The following is a 13,295-nucleotide window of genomic DNA, read 5'->3' on the forward strand; positions in this document are numbered from 1 at the left end:
GCATGTGAAGATGTTCAACAGACTTCCTACACTCCAGCAGCACTGACCCCTCTGCAGCCTGCAGGCACACGTCCCAGCTCCTCATGGCGCACGCAGCCAGCCCAAGCTGCAGCTGCAGACAGGGAGCTGAGTGAAGGTCCTGCCGAGGAGAAAAGCAGTCTCCGTGTGTGCGTGCGTGCGTATGTGTGTGTGTGTGTGTGTGTGTGTGTTGGGGGGTGTGTGAGAAAGGGGAAGAGCTGTGAACAGAGGAGTCTCTCCTGACTTGTCCCTGTCTTTTCCTCCTGGCACAGTCCCACGGGCCTGCAGGGAACAACATGTCCAACAGCAGCTCCCTCAACGAGTTCCTCCTCCTGGCATTCACAGACACGCGGCAGCTGCAGCCCTTGCACTTCGCGCTCTTCCTGGGCATCTACCTGGCTGCCCTGCTGGCCAACGGCCTCATCATCACCGCCATAGCCTGCCACCACCGCCTCCACACCCCCATGGACTTCTTCCTCTTTAATCTCTCCCTCCTCGACGTGGCCTCCATCTCCACCACTGTCCCCACATCCATGGCCAATTCCCTCACAAACACCACGACCATCTCCTACTCAGGATGCACTGCCCAGGTCTTAAGTTTTGCCATTTTCATTTTGGCTGAGTATTCCCTTCTCACTGTCATGGCTTAAGACTGCTACGTTGCCATCTGCAGACCCCTGCACTACGGGACCCTCCTGGGTGGCAGCAGAGCTTGTGTCCAAATGGCAGCAGCTGCCTGGGGCAGCAGCTTTCTCAATGCTCTCCTGCACACTGCCAACACCTTTTCCATACCTCTCTGCCAAGGCAATGCTGTGGGGCAGTTCTGTGAGATCCCCCACATCCTCAAGCTCTCCTGCTCACACTCCTACCTCCAGGAAGTTGGGGTTGTTGCGATTACGACCTGTTTAATCTTGGGGTGTTTCGTTTTCATTGTGCTGTCCTACGTGCAGATCTTCAAAGCTGTGCTGAGGATCCCCTCCGAGCAGGGCTGGCACAAAGCCTTCTCCATGTGCCTCCCTCACCTGGCCGTGGTCTCCCTCTTTGTCAGCACTGGCATGTGTGCCTACTTGAAGCTCCCTTCCATCTCCTCCCCATCCCTGGATGTGGTGGTGGCTGTTCTGTATGCAGTGGTGCCTCCAGCAGTGAACCCCCTCATCTACAGCCTGAGGAACAAGGAGCTCAAGGATGCCCTGAAGAAACTCATTCAGTGGGTACAATGTGGGCACCAATAACCATCCCATGTGCACCCACTCATCATTCACAGGGCATTTAACATCAGGGCTCTGTGTTGTTCTTTTCTTGTTTGTCTTCCTTTTCTGATACATTCCCATTAAAAGAGAAAATTTTTGGTTTGTGCCACTTCTCAGGAATCTCATTTGAATCTGAGCCAGAGACCATGGTGAAGCAGGAAGCCAGGTGTCTCCCTTCCTCCGCAGAAATGGGGCAACCTCAGAGTCTGAGCTCCCTCGGATGCCCCCAGTGCAATGAGGGGAGTTTCCCTTTGCAGGGTCTCTTTTGGCACTGACACCAAAGGTGCTCAGGGGCATAGAGTCAGGCTTGGACAAATATAGATGGGGTGAGACTGTGGGTCCCGCGTCCCTTAGGAGAGCTCAGCTCCCCTGGCCACAGGCAGGGTGGGATCTCACAGCCCTCTCCTGCAAGGGTGGCAGCCAGCTGTCCCCGTGGGCTCCTCCCTTCCCTCTGCAGCGCTCCAGTGCTCAGCGGAGTGGGAGTGGAGGGGAAGAGGGTCTCGATGCAGGCTTTTTCCTGGCTGCAGCCTTGCATGGAGGCTGCAGCTTTCCTGGAGACACATCCACCAACAGCAGCAGGACTTCCTCTTTTCAGGGCTGCTCTCCTCCCTTCCACACTGTCCTGCTGTGCTCTGATGTGTGCTGATGGCCCAGGAGTTCTCATAATCTGGTGCTGGCAGGGTTGTGTTTCCATGTGCATGTGTCCTGTGACTACAGGCAGGACCAGGCAATGGGAACCCTCATGCCAGACGTGGCCCCCAGAATAACATTTCCCTAATAAAAGGGGATCTCCTGTGTGACACACCTGAAGTCTGGCCTTTCTTCACAAGATGGAATCCCAAATACTCCCAAGGGCCTGCTGCTCTGCTGGGGAACTCCATGGGAGGCAGGGGATGAGCTCAGAGTACCCGTGAGATCTGTTAGGGACCAAAGACTGAATTTGGGGCTCAGTTCTCAGTGTCCAGTGCCCGCAGAGATGGGGAATGGTCTCTGAATTGCCGGCCTGGGGCAGTCCCACAGGTGACAGTGCTGATGAGAGATGCCCGACCTTCCGGAGGGGCATCGGAGCGCTCAGGAGAGCTCAGGGGATCTCCAGGGACAGCATGTGCTTCAGATGGGCAGTGAGTGGAGCCTCACAAAGGGAGGGACAGCGCACGGTGGAGTGAGCAGAGGGCAGAGCACTAACTCCAGGTCTTCCTGGGGGAAACGAGGGCTCAGCAATCCCCGGAGAGGCAGTGGGGACCCAGGAGGCCCAGGCAAGGGCGACTGGAGAGTGACGCCTCCACCCTTGGTGCCGAGGGCGGGAGGGAGGGGAGCGGGAGGGGAGGCAGGAGGGAGGGAGGCAGGAGGGAGGGAGGCAGGAGGAGGGAGGGCGGTAGGGGAGGCCCAGCCAGGCCGGGGCAGCCCTGGGGGCCCAAGGGCCGCTGTTGCTAGGCAGCACCGGGGTGGGGTGGGGGGGCAGGAGGAGGCCACGTGACCTGCAGCTGGTGGGGTTGCCGGGCAACGCCGGGCGGGGCTGCAGCGGCCCTGGGGGAGTGGTGCCGGCCCTGAGGCGGGGGGGGGGGGGGGGGGGCGGGGGTGGGGCGGGGAGCGGGAGGAGCCGGGCCCTCCGCAGCCCCCGGCCCCGCTGCCCCGGCCGTCGGGGGGCTGGGGGCCGCCGGGGCCGTGTCCGGGGCCCGCGGCTGCCGGGAGCTGCAGTGCCCGGCGGCGCTGGGGGGTGTCCGTGGCTGGCGGTGGGCGCACGAGGAGGCCGGTCGCCCTCCTGCTCCTGCGGAGCCGCCTGCTGCTGCGGGAGCCGGCGCACCGCTGCGCAGCCCCAGCAGGAGAGCAGCCCGCTCCGGGCTCCAGCCCGCTGCCCCCGGGGTCTCGCCCGGCGCTGCTGCCCCCCGGCGCCGAGGGCCAGAGCCAGCCCCGGCCTCCAGCCAGCCCCGACCCCGACCCCGACCCCGGCCCCGGCCCTGCGGCTGTGCCGACCGCGCGAGAGCAGCGCCGCCGCCGGCTCACACGGCCGCACGTATTGATGGGCTGACGCTGGGGTTTAGGAAACACGGACGGGGGGCACTGCCCTCTGCGGAGATCCCTGGCCAGGGGGTCCTGGGAGCGCTCCGGCACTTCTTGGGGGACTTCCTGCAGCGCTGCCAGCTCCTCTCGACCTGCACAGGGCGCTCGTCACGTCTGCGCGGCGGCGGCAGCCCTACGGACGCTGTGTCTGGGTATGGTTTGTCCCACGGAGGGTCCCTGCTAGGCCCTTGGAGCCCAAGGGCCCCGGCCTGTCCCCTGCGGACAAAGACAGGGCGCACCCTTGGACCATGGGGGAAAGGGCCTTCCCTCAGCAGCGCCGCAAGCTGGACTGGTCCTGGAGGAGCTGACGGCTGCGGCAGCTCGCTGGCACTGGAGAGAGGTGGTGGCAGATGCCTGTCCTATGGATGACAGGACGTGCGGAGGAGACTTGCCAAAGGGTCTCTCTGCTTCCTTCCTTTGCAGAGTTGTCTTGGAGGAAGCCGAGGGCCCTCACGCTTCCTGGAGGCAGAGCTGCACTTGTCAGAGACCCGGCTCCTCTCCCGGGTCTCTCTCGAGGTGCTCCCCATGCGCACCGCGGGCAGCCTGGCTCAGGAATGAAGCCCCGGGTGGGCTGAATCACATGAACATGAGCTGCCCCATGGTTTCCTGCTCTTTTAATTGCCGCTCAGAGAAGCTCTCTTGTCTCCTGGCTCAGGTGGGAGTTGTGCCTTGCCAGCACCCCGTGAACCTGCACTCGGTAAATACAGGTGTACTCGGGGTTGCCCCAGTTGCTCTGCACCTGGAACTTGATATACTGGAAGGTTCTGGGAAGCTGCTTCTGCAAAGGAGACGGGGGGAGCCATCCTCACTCGGCTGCAAAGAGCAGCAGCCCAGCAAGGTGGCTTCCTTGGCCAGCGCTAGCCCTGCTGGGGAACCCGAGGCGGCAGCCCTGGCAGAGGCGGCAGCCATGGTTCCCACACCAGAGCCACGAGGCGCAGGATGCTTGGCCTCATCCTCCGCCCTCTGTCGCCCAAGGGCTGGCAGGCAAAGCTCCGTTCGTCCCTCCCATGGCGCCCACACGCACTGCCAGTACCTCCAGGCGGAAGGTCTGAACAGCCTCTTTGTCCACGTCAAATAGGAAGAGCCCCAGGAGAGTTTCTGCTGCTGCTTCCTCACCCACGCCCTCCAAGGCAACAGACAGTGGGGGCAGGTCAGGCTCCAGCAGAGCCTAAGGAAAAGCGCCCGCAGAGTCCCAATCGGGGATGCCTGCCTCCTGCCCCGCTCCTCTCGCAGCGGTCTGGAGGAGGTGAGTGTGGCTGTGGGTCAGGCTGTGTTGAGCAAGCGCTCCCAGACCCTTGGGCCAGGAAGCACACAACAAGCCGGAGTGGCACAACGGCACCGTGGGCCCCCACAGACCCCAGGCAGGGACGCGCTGCTCTGCAGCCACCAGCCACCAAGCTGCCAGGAGCAACGAGTCTCCCTTGCAGCTTTCGGCCATGGCCAGATTGCCTCCCCGCCCCCTGCCCCGGAGGTGCAAGGCAGAGAGACTTACAGAGACAGCAAAAGCTTTGGGGGCGCTGCTGACTTGCCCGGAAGGAGAGACTGCCTTGGAGATGTGCTCCACGGTGACAGCCCTTGGCCAGATGTGCTCAGGCAGCCGGATGACCACGTGGCCCTCAGCTCCTTGGAAAGCCCAGCACTGTCCAGGCGAAGTGTGCGGCTGCAAGCAGAAAGCAGACACCTCCAATGGCAAGGCGCTCCAGGAGCCCACAGGACGGGCGGCTTTGCAAGAAGCACAGGCCTGCCTTTGTCTCTCGCCTGCCATTCTGCCTGGAAAGGTGCACAAGTGGCTGGAAGGGACAGGAGGGGGCACTTTCACACTTGTTTTCAGAATACGCAAGTCTTCCTTACGAAACATCTAGGCTCAACTGCCTCTCCAGAATCCTGCTCTGATTTTGCACGGCGTTCAGAGACAGGGCGGCTCTGCCTAGCGCATGTCACCCCATGAGCCTTTGCAGGCTGCGCGGGAGAGACGAGGCCCAGTCCAGCTGCCACGCTTCCTCCCACTGGGCAGATCCCGTCAGGCTCGGGGGCCTGCAGGAGGCTCTGTCCTTGCCTCAGTGGCTTGGCAGGTCCCCCCACAGCTTCCCCTCTCTCTGGAAAGCAACCACTGGAGTGGAGGTGGGCAAATGCAGCTGCCAGGAGGACAAAGGTGCTGAGCAAACGGCGACCAAGGGTTGTGGGCAGGTTGCTGCCGCTGGGTTCAGCTCCGTTCCCCTCCAGCTGGGAGGGCAGCGCTGTTGGGAAGCACGGGGGATCGTCAGGAAGACAAGGAGCGTGGTAAGGTTGAGCGATACTGCTGCTGTGACGGGAGGCGTTTGGGACTTGCTGCCCCAACTGGAAAGCAAGGAAGGGCCTCAGAAGTCATGCTGTCTCTGCTATTACCTGCAGAATGGTGTCGGGAGGGTTGGCAACCGAGAAGAACCATAGGCCAAGCCAGCGAGCCCCACCACCTCGCCCACCATAGGTGCTGGATGTTCTCTCTGTGTCGATTGTGGCCCCTGAAAGACACATGGAAAGCAGCTGCTCAGGGCAGGCCAGAGGCCAGGAGAAGTAGCGACTTAGCAGGTATTTCTCAAGGTTGCAAGCGCAGCTGGGCAGACTTTCTGGGGGGGCCATAGAGCAGCCGAGTGCCAGGAGACTCTCCCTAGGCATACCTGTGGTTTTCAGAGCCCAGTCCACCATCTCGAGGTAGTTTGCCGCTGTCTTCTGCAGTGCTGCCCGGGTCAAGTCAAGAAGGTGCTGGGAAAAACATTGGGAAAGAAGGGAGAGACGGGAGTGAACGTGGAGAATGACACAAACGCCTCAGTGGGCACTCGTGCGTGAGTGTTGAGTGCTTGCCCAGAGCAAAGGGGAGACGCGGGGTCAGTCTCCCACGGGCAAGACTTGTTGGAAAAGGTGCCACACTGGGCAGCAAGAGGACAGAGCTGGCTCTGAGAAGAGCCAGGAGGAAGCAGCAGGAGGGAGCCTCCAAAGGACAGCAAGGTCTCTCCTCCACTCCCAGCCTCTTTACCCCTCTCTTCTCCTCGGCCATCTCGCTCTCCTCCAAGACTTCTTCCACGGAGTGCAGGAGGGCCTCCTTTGCGGCACCCATCTCTGCCTGCAGGCGAGCCACCTGCTCTTCCAGAAGCTCCCGCTCACGGATTTTCTCCCTCAGCAAGGCCAGCGAGTTGCTGAAGACAAAGGGAAAGCACATGTTGTCCAAGGGCCGCCCAGCCCCTGCAGGCAGGCTCCAAACGCAGGCAGGATTCCTGCAGGGTGCCATGTCCTTGCCCCCCTCCTCTTCCCTCCTTCGCCTTCACAAAGGCTCCCCCTTCACCTCCACGTTTAGCAGGCGGGAAAGACTGGAGCCCTGCATGTTTTGCCCATGGTAAGATGGGGCCCATGGTAAGGAAGCGCTCTTACCCGAGAGTCGTGAGCTCTGCTTCCAGCAGCTCCCCTGCCTTCTCCTGGAACACAAAGGCCCTCCGTGAGAGCAAGCACAAGGAGCGCTGTGGGGGCTTCGCAGAGGAGACTTCCCTGGGAGCAGCAGGCAGCAGCTGCTGCTGCTCTCCATCAGTCTGGAGCAAGGCAGAGGGCTGCAGGCCTTTCTGCAGCCACTGTCTCTGGGAAGAGCAAAGCCACCTGCTGCCCCACTTCTCCTTTCTTCAGCCTGCCAGCCTGCAGAGCTCCCTCAGGGACATCTCTGTGTCAAAGCTCATTCAGCAGCTATGGCAGCGTATGGACAGGCACCAGCGTCCCCACCCCCTCCCACGTCTCTGTGAGGATGAGCCCTGGCACTGTGGAGCAGCTTCCCACCTTTGGCAGGGGAGGCAGGAGCTCAGAGCTAGGGCCTCGGCCGCACTTTGCCTTCCCCCAGCAAGAGGCACGTACCTGCAGCGCTTCCTTCTGCCCCTTGCTCTCGCTGAGCAGCAAGCCCCAGCAGTAAAGCCCAGCTGGAAGTCACCACGTCAAGAGACAGTTGTATTAGGAGGCTTTCCCGTGTTCCCTGTAGACACATTGTGGCCTCCCACCCGTTGGGGGCAAGCGCTTGGCTGGGACAGCTGGAGCTGGAGCCAGTGCAGAGAGAGGCTGTGGCTCCAACCCCTGGGGCACCCCCCAAGCCCCGGAGCTTGGACAATAGCTACACCCAACGGCCACAGACCCGCAGGCTAGTGAAGGCATGTGGTCCTGAGCCAAGACAAAATGCACCCGGCCATGCAAGGTTCTGCACAGACATTCAAAGCCCAAAGCTCTGAAGCAGGGAGGGACCTCTCGCCAAAACGATCCTATGCGCTCCGCTCCCTAACACTGCCTGAGCCCAGGGAAGGCGGGAGGCAGGCCGCAGGCCACCTGTGCAGACCATCTCTGGCCTTCACCATCACAGAGATGTGAAGCTGGAAGGCGACACGGGATCTACTGCCTCTCCCTCCCGCTGACAGCTGGCATCCAGTAGGCCTGGGCTGCCCCGCAAGGTGTTTGGGCAGCACTACTCACCAGCAAAGATTGGGGCCAGCAGGAAAAGGCCCCTCAGGAACCTGCTGCCATTCTGCCAGGCGATGCTTCGTCTACAAGAGAGGGACCGCTGTTGTTATCCGAGCCTACAGCTTGGGCTTTGATCTTGTGATGCATTTAGGGGCTACCTTGCCACCAGGTTGCTCAGCTCAGCAGAGCGGAGAAGCGCAGGGCCCAGGGGTGTTTAGGAAGCTCTGTGCTGGAGCCCACCACCCTGGGGGCACTAAGGCAGTTGAAGACGTCTGGCCTGACACACGGGCAGCAGCCTGGTGCCCCTGGGCTCTCCCAAGGAGAAAGGGCAGGGCCTAGCCCACCAGAAGGCTCTGCGGGGCTGCCTGGCTCGCCAGGCTGGAGGGTAGTGCTGCAGACAGCCCCGGTGCTCTGGAGCTGCCTGTCCGTGCCAAGGAAGCTGGGCGGCACACAGGGCTCCTTGCCTTTCCCCTCCCTGCTCTTTGGGCCCTGTTGCACCCACCTGCCCAGCTCGGTTGGCATCTTGCCTAGTCCAGCCCAGTCTCCAGCAAGAGGGAAAAGGTCGCAGTGCTGCAACTACCCAAACGCCTCTTGCCAAAGCCCCCGCTGGCTCCTGCAAGCCTTCCTGTTTGCAGAGCTGCCCATCTGGGCCAGTGGGGCTTTTATGTAGGGCAGCTGTTTATGACGTCACAAGAGCCAACTGCCCTAGAGGCAAGGTGCTGCCCATGATGACCTCAGTAGGGGGGTTTTGGGGGTTTCCCAGGAGGGGGTTGTTGTACAGCCTGGGAGAGAGAACCCCTGTGGCTTAGCCCCCACCCCAAGCCTGAACCCTCCCGGCACACCCGCGCAGGAGCACTGGTGAGCCCAGAGAGCCAGCTCACTTGGTCACCCGGGCAAGCTGCTGTGGCGTTACCCACCTCCTCCTCTACCAGGCTCTTGTATGTCGTGTCGCAGCCTTGGAGCTTGTCACTCGGGCCAGTGTGCACACAGCTGGTGGTGCCTCTGCCCAGTGCAGGTCTTGCCAGCTCGTCAGCCCCTTGGCTCTTGGCTCCCAGCTGCTCAGGCCAGCATCTTCTCAGGCGCTCTTTGTCCGGCTGGTGCTTGGGCTCTTCCTTGTCACTTGGGTCCTCCTCAGGGCAGTGGGGTCTCCAGGGAGAGCAGGGCTGCCGTGACTGCCTCGGTCCCCATGCTGCCTTTGCCCTGTCCCCCACTTAAAGATGGTAAATGTTATACCCTTCAGAAATGAGGGCATACTTTGGAGAAAGCACAGCAACATGACCAGGGAGGGGCTGGGCACTCCAGGGGTGAGTCCAGGTCACAAGGTCAGGCCAGCTTACTCAGGGTTTTATCCAGCCTGGTCTTGAAGGCCTCCAAGGATGGAGATGGCACAACCTCACTGCACCACCTGATCCAATGCTTGAGTGACCTCCTGCTTAAAAAGTTCTTCTCTCCTAGGCCCACTGGCTCTTGCCTTCCCACCATGCACCACTGTGTGGGAGCCTGACTTTGTCTCCTTGACAACCTCCCTGTGGTTACTGGAAGGCTGCTGTTAGGTCCTCCCAAAGCCGTCTCTTCTTCAGCCTGAAAAAAGCACATTTCCCTCAGCCTCTCCTCCACAGGACCTGGGCCTCAGCCCATGGCCACCTTGGTGGTCCTCAGCTGAACTCCTCACCCTTTGCTAATGCTTTCTTTTATTGGGGGGCGGGGGGGGGCCCAAATCTGAATGCAGTCTTCTAGCTAGGGTCTAATGAGTGCTGAGTGGAGGGGGACCATCACTCGCCTGGATCTCCTGGCTGCGCTGCTGTGTTCAGGCAGCCCAGGATGCTGTTGCCTTTCATCGCTGCCAGGGCACACTGCTGGCTCACGTTCAGTTGGTGTGCATGGAGACGCCAGGTCCTTTGCAGCAGAGCTGCTCCCCAGCCAGCCAGTCCCCAGCCTGAACCCTCTGCAGGGGGTCCTTCCTGCCCAGCTGCAGGACTTTGCCTTTGTCCTGGTGCAACTTCTCTCACTTGGGAGTCACTTTGCAAAGGTCTAGTGCGTTTCTGCCCAAGGAAGGGGAATTATGGAGGATCATTCCCAGGCAGGGGAGGCCAGTGCGGATTGTCCCCTTCCAACAAGGGAGAGCAAAGGAGATGAGATACGGAGCATGGAGCTGCTCCCTGGGCATCTCCCAGGATGCTGCACAGCAGGACTGTCTTGTGATCCCCCGTGGACAAATGTCTCTTTCCAGAGGAGCCTCTTGGCAGGTACTGCAGATGATGTGCAGTTTCCAGTGGCTCCTGAAAGTCTGTCCGTCAGCTTGAGCCCTGGTTCCATTCCCCCCAGCCCCCGCTCTGCTGCAGAGTGTCTGGGTTGGTTAAAGAAGTAGCAGGGTCACTGTATGACGTGGCCAACAGCTCCAGATCTTGTTCCCAGTGAGAGGTTTTACTGCCAGGCTTCCCTGAGTGCAACACTTCCATCAGATGTCGGCATGTGCTACTGGTTGTTCAGCTCTCAGGAGCAAGAAGAGTGGGTATGGAAATGAAGCAATTTGAGGAAATGAAGGTTGTGGGATCCAAAGCGTAGATGTGTGAAAGAGGAGAAAAGCTTCAGCATGTCGATGTTTTATGTCCCTTGCAAATAAATCCACTCCAGGCACCGCAGCCACATTGAAGATCCTGGCTCGGATGATGGAGGAAGATGAGATCTGTCAGTACTTAACACCGAACTGACCATCCCAGATGTTCACAACCTGCCATAGGCTGGCGGGATCCAGGAGCAGTGACTGTACATGGAGATGTTGTGAAAAGAATTTGTCTGAGGTTAACACACCACTTCTCTGGAACCGGGAGACAGGGGCAGTGTCAGGGTGCAGTACTCTCCGACCAGGTTCCTTTAGCTATTGCACGCGTAAGGAGAGGGCAATGTTTAAGATCAAAGTTTATTCTGAGGGACTTGGATGTTGCATGGGATTTTTGGTTTAGCAGAGTGATTCAGCAATATACTGGAATCACAACTCCAGTGTCTGCACTTCACAAACTCTAGCAATTGCAATACACAGTTCAGTCACGATACCAATGTGATTGCCAATACCGGTCTCAAATGTGCTCACCGTCATGATGCTGGGCATCCCCAGTCGCCAGGAAGGAATCACGTGGGTTGATGCCAGCTCAAGCCCGTTGCTCTCTCCAGAATTCCTTAGTTAGTTGTTGAGGTGTTATGCTCTGTGTTGGGCTGAGCCACATACACACTTCCCCCATGCTGGTCTGGCTAATCTCAGGGAGACCTTCCCATTGCTTTGAACAACTGGAGAAACATTCACACCAGGCCCAACTAAGAGATATGGCTGCTTATCTACCACAAAGGTCACCCTCTGGCCCCCTTTGTGTTGAGATAAAGTCAGTCCTCTGTGCAACAGCAAGGATTAACGAGCCCATCCTACACTGTTGCTGAGCTTCCTGGGGCACCTGGCCCTCTGAGCCTTCTCCCATTGTAGGGGTTGTTGGTCAGTCACACACCCCTTCCCACTGAAAGCAACCCTTTTCCTGCACCCCCACACACTCCCCTACCACTTCTGCCTCCCCTCCCTGCACTCATACAGCCTTCCCAAAACCACCTCCCTCCTGCCTGCCGCAGCCACTCAGGCAGCAAGCTGCCGCGGACTTGGCAGCTCCTCCGTGTGGGAGAGACACCCAGCAGTGTGCACTCCTCAAACACCTCCTGTATCCCACCAGCACCATCCCCTTTCTCTGCCTTCCAAATCCAGGCCCCCCAAGTCAACCACAGCCCCTCCAACACCAACGGGCGGCCTCCAACGTGAGGTGGCCCAGCTGGGACTTCAGCCAGCCCCTCCAGGCCCTTGTCCGGCTCTCCGCCTCCTCCTTAGCAGAGGAGGAAGGCCAGGGATAAAAGGCTGGCACCTGCCCTGGCTGGTGGCAAAGGCCAGAGAGGCATGCCTGCCTCTGCCTTGGCCAGCACCTGGGCCTTTGAGAGCCTGTGATCCATGCACCCTGGGGACATCATCAGCATAGTCCCTGTTCCTGTCATCTGGGGAGTGAGAAGAGATTCAGGGGAAGGCGTTCTGGAAGGTTGTAAAAGGGCAGGGACGTGCGTCGAGATCTTGGTGTGATGTACGTGCCATTAATGCAGCCTGCTGGAATGTAGGTGGGATGGCCTTTGCCTAAAGGCAGAGGTGGGATTCAGTTGTTTGGGCAGAGGTAGGGAACCTGAGGTGCCCTGGGGCACTTGCCCAGCAACCAGTCCAAAAGCATAAGGCTTTCCTGTAGGTCCCATGCGCTATCTGCTAGAAACATGTGATTCTGCTAAAAATCCCTCGCATCTGACAGGGCCCTGCCAGCCCATTTTTACATCATTAAATCAAGTGTCTGCACTGAATTCCATCAACTCTTTACTCCATCAATCTCTCTTTTTTAGAGAGACATGGCACTCCTGGAGAGAGTCCAGCGGAGGGCTACCAAGATGATTAGAGGGCTGGAGCATCTCTCCTATGAAGAAAGACTGCAAGAGCTGGGCCTATTCAGCCTGGAGAAGAGAAGATTGAGAGGGGATCTCATCAAAGTGTACAAGTATCTGAAGGGGGAGTGTCAAGAGGATGAGGCCAGCCTCTTCTCCGTGGTGCCCAGCAACAGGACAAGAGGCAATGGGCAGAAACTGAACCACAGGAAGTTCCATCTGAACCTGAGAAAAAACTTCTTCACTGTGAGGGTGACAGAGCATTGGAACAGGTTGCCCAGAGGGGTGGTGGAGTCTCCTTCCCTGGAGATATTCAAAACCCGTCTGGATGTGATCCTGGGCAATATGCTCTAGGTGACCCTGCTTGAGCAGGGAGGTTGGACTAGATGATCTCCAGAGGTCCCTTCCAACCTAAACGATTCTGTGATTCTGTGATTCTGTGATTTACAGCGTAGGGATCTGCTTGCTCCTCAGCTTCATGATGAGTGGGGCTGCAGCAGCATTAGGCATCTGGTGTCATTCCCGAGGGCCAAGGAAATTGCCTACCTGAGCCCCAGACATGGCTCTCTCAGATACTCCATCCGAGCCAGCAGACACTGGCACGTGCCTTGGACCTCCTCTGCCTCTTCAGCTGTTACCAGGTGTTGGTGTGCGACCAACTGACTCCCACCCTCCATCTCTCTTGGTTACAGTGGGAGCGTAGGCAAGGAGCTCGCATGCAGACACCTCTGTTGTGCCCACTTCAGCTTGGGCAAGGGGCATCCCACCTCCGGTGTTTTGGGGGAGTTGGTGGGAGAGAGCTGAATCCCACCCCACCCCAGGGGCTTCTAAAGTGCCCTGCAATGCCCAGATGGACTCATGTGAAGCCAAACCTGAACCATGGGTAAACGAGCTCTCCTCTGGCCCTTTTTCTAGTCATGCTGCCTAGTTAAGGGATGGGAATAGGGGTCTTCCAGTGTGGGACGTTTCCATCTCTCATAGATGACTGTCTTCTGATGAAACAAGTGGCAACGCTGAAATCAGTCTCTCTGCGTGGTTTAGAGAGGGACA

At 59.3% G+C, this 13,295-nt stretch overlaps 1 protein-coding gene across 1 annotated transcript; it reads right to left on the reverse strand.

Annotated features, from left to right (window-relative positions):
• Positions 1-3,954: 3,954 nt before the first annotated feature.
• LOC138065224 (SUN domain-containing protein 3-like) lies at positions 3,955-8,315 on the reverse strand. The gene is made up of 10 exons (XM_068929439.1): positions 8,296-8,315; positions 7,806-7,876; positions 7,203-7,264; positions 6,735-6,778; positions 6,343-6,502; positions 5,987-6,071; positions 5,715-5,830; positions 4,822-4,989; positions 4,363-4,497; positions 3,955-4,107 (listed from the first exon to the last, which is right to left on the reverse strand). The coding sequence occupies exons 1-10, from the start codon at positions 8,313-8,315 to the stop codon at positions 3,955-3,957; spliced, it is 1,014 nt and encodes a 337-aa protein (XP_068785540.1).
• Between the last annotated feature and the right edge of the window lie 4,980 nt (positions 8,316-13,295).

This window comes from Struthio camelus, unplaced genomic scaffold (genome assembly GCF_040807025.1).
Source record: "Struthio camelus isolate bStrCam1 unplaced genomic scaffold, bStrCam1.hap1 HAP1_SCAFFOLD_48, whole genome shotgun sequence".
NCBI lineage: Eukaryota > Metazoa > Chordata > Aves > Struthioniformes > Struthionidae > Struthio > Struthio camelus.

Bases quoted from the DNA above. Each gene is read 5' to 3' on its own strand.
- LOC138065224 (XM_068929439.1), bottom strand. From the start codon at position 8,315: ATGCCAACCGAGCTGGGCAG. The intron at 6,072-6,342 runs GTAAAGAGGCTG...TGTTTTTCCCAG, and splicing joins TGGCCGAGGAGAAGAGAGGG to CACCTTCTTGACTTGACCCG. The intron at 4,498-4,821 runs GTAAGTCTCTCT...GCTTTTCCTTAG, and splicing joins CCAAAGCTTTTGCTGTCTCT to GCTCTGCTGGAGCCTGACCT.